The sequence below is a fragment of the Lygodium microphyllum genome, chromosome 15 (assembly GCF_053477565.2).
Source record: "Lygodium microphyllum isolate KBCC chromosome 15, Lygodium_microphyllum_v1.1.10, whole genome shotgun sequence".
NCBI classification, from domain to species: domain Eukaryota; kingdom Viridiplantae; phylum Streptophyta; class Polypodiopsida; order Schizaeales; family Lygodiaceae; genus Lygodium; species Lygodium microphyllum.
The window spans coordinates 93,566,137-93,573,937 of NC_141149.1; the positions used below are offsets into that span (position 1 = coordinate 93,566,137).

General features: G+C 41.5%; 1 protein-coding gene across 1 annotated transcript; it reads left to right on the forward strand.

Moving 5' to 3' along the window:
* Positions 1-353: 353 nt before the first annotated feature.
* On the forward strand, positions 354-2,722 carry LOC148024772 (phenylcoumaran benzylic ether reductase IRL1-like). Its single transcript, XM_087694425.1, has 5 exons — positions 354-801; positions 981-1,115; positions 1,304-1,541; positions 1,939-2,142; positions 2,273-2,722. Exons 1-5 carry the CDS (start codon positions 607-609, stop codon positions 2,434-2,436), a joined length of 936 nt encoding a protein of 311 aa, XP_087550551.1. The 5' UTR covers positions 354-606; the 3' UTR covers positions 2,437-2,722.
* Positions 2,723-7,801: the final 5,079 nt, after the last annotated feature.

Below are 7,801 nucleotides of genomic sequence, written 5' to 3' on the forward strand. Positions count from 1 at the left end.
GAACCTTCTTCAAAAGAAGCGAGACTCATTCAATCTTACTCGTGAAGCTTCTAGAACCTTCTTCAAAAGAACCCACTTTTTTGGCTTTGCTGCGTAAAAGCACTTTTTTGTGGTGTGCCGACGTTATAGTTATAACGTGCTTAGATCCACAAAAGAAGGGAGGCCGCACGTTTTGGTATGGTACCCAGCCTCTCCCGAGTCTCCACGTGCTTCATTAAACCCACAAGCAACGACAGATAGCAACACTGGGTCAAACGGGGTGGAAAGCATCCCCGCACAAGTCCAACGGGTGACCCACGCTGGGCCGTTTTTCCTCCGGAAACCGAGTGAGTCAAACGTCAGCGTTGAGAAGATGAATCACAGAAACCCATCAGTGAGACTCGCTCTCGAGCGAGGTGAGAATGGCGGGAACCTCACCATCAGTAGTGCCTCCTGCTTATAAAAACCCCCGTCATGATGATCACATGAACGAACAACTCTCGCTCTCTGATCTCTCTCTCTCTCGTGTCTGTCTGCCTGCCTGCAATCCGATCTGATCGGGAAACTTGTTTGTGCCATCAGCGATTGAAAGAGAATCAGATCAGTTACAAGCACATCATTATAACCATGTCGTCGAGCAGCAGTAAGGTGCTGGTGATCGGGGCCACAGGCTACCTGGGCAAGTGCGTGGCCTTGGCAGCAGCGGCGTCGCAGCACCGGACCTTCGTCCTAGTCCGGCCCTCCACCCTCACTAATTCCGGTGATTCCAAGAAGCAAGACCTCCTCGCGTCTCTCAAGGCAGCCGGCATCACCATCCTCCAGGTAAACTTCTACTACCTACGTCAGCTGGAACATGCATCAATCGCGCTCTCTCTCTCTGTCTCGCTGTGCCAGCCACGTCACTATCGTGTACAGCTAGCTACCCCATCTTTCCCCAAACCTCTGGTTTTTCGTTTCCACATTTTCACTACCAGCCCTCATGATTTTTCGATGCGTGACAGGGCTCACTGGAAGACCATGAAAGCCTCGTGGCAGCACTGAAACAAGTGGATGTGGTTATCTCTACTGTCTCGGGACCTCAGATACCCGGGCAATTCAAGCTAATAGCAGCGATCAAAGAAGCAGGGACTATCAAGGTAATGCCATCGATCCGGGCACATCCAACTGGCACTGCAATATTCGCAAGCTCTCCACAGCTGGGAGCCGCATGTTCTTGCACACGCGCACCTTTACTGTCATCCTTCCCAGTGGATGCACGATTTTTGTCTGTATTACCGGTAATACATTCTCATGACACTTTCTGACCTCCGCCCTTTTGCTCCAGAGATTTTTCCCGTCGGAGTTTGGCATCGATGTTGATCGTGCACAAGCGCTGGAGCCTGCAAAGTCCATGTTCGCACTCAAGGCACAAATTCGGCGTGCCGTGGAGGAAGCGCACATCCCTCACACCTACGTTGTCAACAACGGATTTGCCGGATATTTTGTCGCAAACTTGTTCCAACCACACCTCACATCTCCACCAAGGGATAAAGTGATCATCCATGGGAGCGGAGACGTCAAAAGTAAGTTGGGGGGGGGGGGGAGGGATTTCACCACTTGATTTCGAGGCCATGCACATGTGGCTGTGGCACGCTGGTAGAGGACACGCACGCGCACGCGCACGCACATGCAACACACACAAAGAAAGAAGGAGAACAAGATAAGAAAAAGGAAAAAGGGAGCAACTAACAAACACAAACATGCTCTCTCGCACACCTCCTCTTAGCCTTGATTTGCCTTCTTCATCCCTTTACACCACCCGCATCTGCATCCTCATCTCTCATTTACAGCAACTCCGACTCCCGAGCAGCTTTATGTCTCTACTATGCAACTTTGTGTGCACCTCTTTGCCTTGTTGATATTCGCTTAGGTGCCTTCTACTAAAGCCATTGATGGGTCGCTGGCCTTTGCATTATGCAGCCATAAATGTCTCCGAGGAAGACGTTGGGACATTCGTTATCAACGCCATTGACGACCCGAGGACTCTCAACAAAACCCTACACATTAGGCCATCGGCAAACATTCTTACACAAAATGAGCTGGTATCGTTGTGGGAGAAGAAGGTTGGGAAGGTACTCGAAAAGCAGTTTGTTTCAGAGGAAGACATAGTCAAAAAAATCCAAGGTAAGAGATGCTTGCACCAAGAATAGTGGCCTTACCGTCGAAGGCCATCCACTGGTCTTCTCGAATGTTTGACTTCTCTTTGGTTGTGCCTAGCAATTAATGCGTCACTTTTTGTATCGATTTGCTGCAGAGACTCCCTTTCCAGGAAACATTTTCCCTGCACTCCTTCATGATGTTCTCATTAAAGGTGACCAGTGTAATTTTGAGCTCGGCGCACACGATGTGGAGGCCACCAACCTTTACCCCGATGTGAAGTACACTTCCACTGATGATTACCTCAACAAGTTTTTGTAGGAAAAATGGCTTGCTACGTGGGAGTCTGTCTCTAGTTTGCTTAAGGATCTCCAAGCCATCCATAAATATTGTACACTAGTGTAGTCCCTATACTATTTCGCCTTTGTAGATACAATGGCGCAAAGGTAGAATAATGTATCTGAATAAGCCAAGGCATGAGCTCATACATGAATATAGTAAAGTCTAAGCTAGTATGCTGCAAGTTTGGGATATACATCCATTTTGATCAAACAACCCTTATAAACTGATAGACCGATGAAGCTCTTCTAGTAATAAAGTCTTGATATGCTTCTAAGTAGTTTGTGTAGAGTGATGCCTTGATCCGTTGAGCACCTTGCTTTGATGAAAGGCAATGGAGTGATTAAGGTTCTTTAAAGAGAAATATTCCAACAAATTCGACATTTGATTCTTGTTGCAAGGCTTTCGTTTACAATGATAGGGACTTGGGCTTTTGAGTCATCAATGTACAATGATAGGGACATCACATTTAAGGTGTTTAATCGGATCCACAATGATGAAGGGTCATGCTTAAGGCGTCTAGTTAGGTCCACAATGATGAAGGGTCGTGCTTAATGTATAATGATAGGGACATCACATTTAAGGTGTTTAATGAGATCCACAATGATGAAGGGTCATGCTTGAGGCGTCTAGTTAGGTCCACAAGGATCGGCACAAATCCAACAATGATGAAGGGTCTATGTCTAGAAGTGGGGCAATGTGGGTTGATACCTTTGATGATGTAGATAGTTCAACATTGCAAACACCACAATTGTGCAATAGTGTGGACGAGTAAGAGAAGGGATAGAGGGCGAGATGAATAATTATTTCATGGGTGAAAATCTGAGGAAGGATGTGAAAGGAGGTTGCCTTAGAGGCCAAGACCACAATCTCGAAGGGTGGCATTTAATAAACTTTGGAATAACGTGCTAAATGGCAACTAGGATCTCAAAGGGAGCTTACCCTTTGTGCTAGATCCAAAGATCATGCTGAAGCATATAAACTTTGGAATAACATACCAAATGTCAACTAGGATCTTAAGGAAGGTTTCCTTTTGTGATATTAGATCCAAAGATGTCGAGGCATGGGTAGGCCACAAGAGGCAAGGTCTGTATAGGGTAAGAACTATGTTTTCTTGATAGATGTACCGAGTTGCTCATAAGCTAAATGAAATTCCTATAGGATTAGATGGTTTAGGTGTTAGGTTTAAGGAACAAGAATGTGGTTAGCGAGTAATTCCATATGTTTCCATTTGGTTTTTTGAAGGGCACGTACTTATTCTATTTGCTTGTCAGTATTATCCAAGTTGGGGATAGACCAGCCTTTCATGGATACAATATGATACTCTATCAATGTTATATTGACAAAAGATTGAATATCTTCAACACGTGTTGCACCACAAGGAGGTATATATAAAGAGAGCTTGGAAAACTTCATGGCTAAGTTTGTCAAGTAGAAGCCTAACATGATCATACAAATTTTGCACTTTAAAAAATCCAAGATTCATCTAACTCTAGGTCTATATGAGGATACAAGGAAAACTAGATACATTTGAGTATAGCCATGCTATTTGTATAGGATTTGTATTCATATATTAGCAATATTAGGTAATGATTGATACATAACAACAAATGATGCAATACCATGTATGTTAACATCATATGCATGTGTGGACCAATCAACTTGGTAGGTCTTCCATATATATTGAGATTAAGTTCTCAACACTTTCCTTCAAGCTTAATCCCATATCCTATTTGAAGTAGCTATAGACATATGGAGTTTGCTAGCTCTCACAAACCAATATCATTTGTTGCTAGAATCTTCTTTTGTACAAAATAATAATGTATCTTCATTCATTTCACTAGTATGAAAGTGTAGGTTTGTGCCAACTATATGTTACTCTTGTCGTAGGGTAGATGACAACTACTTCATCCATTTTGTTGCATCAATATGACATTAGCTTTTGTAGCCAGACTATCTCATACGTGTCTACAATCACACTCATTCTTAATGTCACACAACAAAAATACTCAGAAGCCAAAACTCTAAATAAATGTCCATTGATATAACTCCCATTAAACTAACATCTAGACTAATCCACAACGTTGTTTGTAACAATCCAAGTCCATCTATCTTCTAGTCTACTTGAAAATTCCATGGTGAATAATGGACTTACATATCTTAAGACTCTACCTTACTTACACCCAAGTATTGCTTCCTTGTAGAGTACATATATTGACACAACCTAGTGCATTATCCCAATTTAATCAATGTTAGTCATGTGTATCAAGCTCCCTATGATTTGTATATACAAAATAAGATATTCTAGAAGGTCACTTGCATCTTACCTACATCACCACTTCAATTCACATTGTATCTCAATGGAGCTAAAATTGAATTACACTATATCATCTCATATTTTTCTAACATATCTAAACCATATTGTCTTTATATATCCCATAATTTTGTGCAAAAACATCAATGTTATGCAAAAAACACAATTTATCCAAGTGACTTGTATAAACTTCTATATAAACAACATCTATCTCTTCTACATCTTATGATTATTATCACCCATAATAAGTATATCATTGTAATGAAGGAGAAGAACTAGTCCCCCATGCTAAATTTTATTCATATATTAAGAATGAACAATGATATAAATCATAATATCGCAAAATGGTCATGATATCCAAGATCCATAGGCGTATCTTAATAAGCATGTTCCATGTCCTTGCTCTCAATGCAAGATGGCAATCGGATGAAAGTGTCGCTTGTCTATACAGCATGTATGATGCTTCGGCAAGTTTCAATCAGAGATCATTGATCAAGAGATCTCACACATTGAGTAAGAAAAGTGTGTATGTATCATGATTTACATTTGCAAAGTAATTAAATATCATATGCAAAAACATTAGATATGCTTGTAAAATTTGTATAGGGAGATGAAGCGTCATCCTAAGAAATGCACCTATTGTGACCAGTTAGAAGAGTTTATGTGCATGCAATGGATGGAGTGCCTAATTCGATACACCAATTGGAGGGCATGACTCAATCTTCACCCTCATTACTAGAGGAGACAATCAACCTTTCAGACCTTCCTCCAATCTTAGAGCCTAAGATGGAGAAATGATCAATGCGTTTATGCCCACGGATACTGAGTCATCTGATCCATTGAGAGAGAAAGCATTCATATCGATATATGATGGGTGTCAAGTATCTCACCTGAAGAAACTGCTTGTACTCCTAAGTATGCATGCAAAGTACAGGTGAAGTGATGCGAGTGTGACTGAGTTTTTTAGGTATATTCTAGCCTCCATTGATTTTGTTAACTCCATTATAAAAAAAACTTATTGTGTTTTTCAAGGCATCTTCTATTTTTTTAAAAAGTTGCTAAAGTATCATGTATTACCACTTGGAAACACGATGCCTAAGTCCTATGATGATATGTGATTGGTATTACAAAAGCTTGGTATCATTTTCTATTTGTGCTAGCATCATTTTCTATCTGTGCAAGTTACCTTTGACAATACTTGGAGAGAAGGATGAGTAGAGGGATGAGCGATGAAGAGTTTCAGGAGATATTCACATGTATATCTCTAGATCAGATGGTCCAGTTCAGAGATATGGTAGACCAAGAGCTATCTCAGACACCATCAAGTTGTTCTGTGAGATCTACTTTGGCATGCCTTGATACTTCAATTTCCAGTAGATGAGGTTGAACCTCTAGACTAGGCCTAGATGGAGAGAGTGGTTCTCGGGGGTGCTACGGAGATGTGGATGTTGTGAGTCTACGGTCAGTTCTAGATAGGGGTGCTACTCCTCACTCTTGTACAGGTTCCAAAGAGGGTGGCTTAGGTGGATGTTGTGGAGGCACCAATGCAGTGCCTCAATCTCATCATTTTGTTGGATACTTGTCACCTCCATGATTTTTTACACCTATAAGGACATCTACTCCAATGACTTTGGGTTTTATTGAACCGTCCACAAGTGGCACCCATATAGGTACTACTCTGAGAGATGCTATCCCCATGGGTATGCCAGATATACAGGGATCTCGTGGTTATACCTAGGAGCACAATCGTAGTAGGTGGGAGAGGGCACACCTTAGATGTACCCTAGAGGAGTATGGATACCTCTGTGATGACAGTACAGGTGCTATGATCATGAACAATGAGGGGAGGAGGGTGATGTCTTGCATGAGAGAGTTGTGCCAACAACTTTTCATGCACAATTTTTTGGACCATTGAAAGAATATACGTGAGGGGGAGAAAGGACTATATATTGGCATCCTTGAATGATGAGTTTCTAGTACCTATCATGGTAGAGAGGTTTTCCACTGGGTGGATGATGGAGTGTATGCATGCATACATGTCAGAGACAATCGAATACATGCAAGGCACTCAAGAGTGGCGCCTCAAAAATCCAGAATGGCTAGATGTAGATGATTGGCGAAGACTGAGAGAGAAAGCTATCGATTCTCCATTAGGACAATGGGATAGCAGCCGAGAGGTAGGGAGGGCATGACTGGAGGTAGAGGTTGTGCATCATCTGGGGAGTGGTGGCCAAGGGAATTCTCTAGAGGACTTTGTAAGTTTTTTTAAAAATTCTTATTGCTTTCTTATTTTCCATATCACTTGTACTAACAATCATGCTTTAACAATGTATTATGTTTTCTTTGTAGTACTCCATCAAAAATCACGATCCCACAAGTTTGGAGACTTGATATGCAGAGAGACATGGTCTCATTGTACTTATGGATAGATTGTATGTACTTGATGGCCCACTAAGTCAATCATCTTTCTTGTCCATAGTTTTTATTTTTTTAAATGCATTATGCATGGTGGACTGTTGTGTAGTTGTTCATTTTGCATAGTCTATTCAATGCTCCTTCACATTGGGATGAGCTTTTTGATGGCAAGGATCTATAGCACACACTTGAATTTGTGGAGCGCATACCCTCTTCTTTTTTGGTCCTGTGATATGTGCAAGCATATTTTATGTACTATTACTTAGATGTACTTATCATCCTTGGTGTGAAATCACATCTTGCAATAATTACAGATAGAATTTCGTGTTTGTTTTGGCTCTCCTCTCTCTCCATGGTTCCATGGAATGTCATGATTGTCATCACTAGTCTTGTAGATATTCTATGAATTATCAGTCTTATGGGTTCAAGTAGTTTTTGCACTCATCTTGACGACCATCGCGTACCCAATATGTAATTGTTTTGTAGAATATTATATAGTACATGGTGATGTATGTGGTAGGGTAGCTTGTTGCCATGGCATAAACTTTTTTTTCCTATGTAGCCATCACTATTAGTGTCGCTCATTTCTCTACACGCATCCCTATTACCATTGCTATG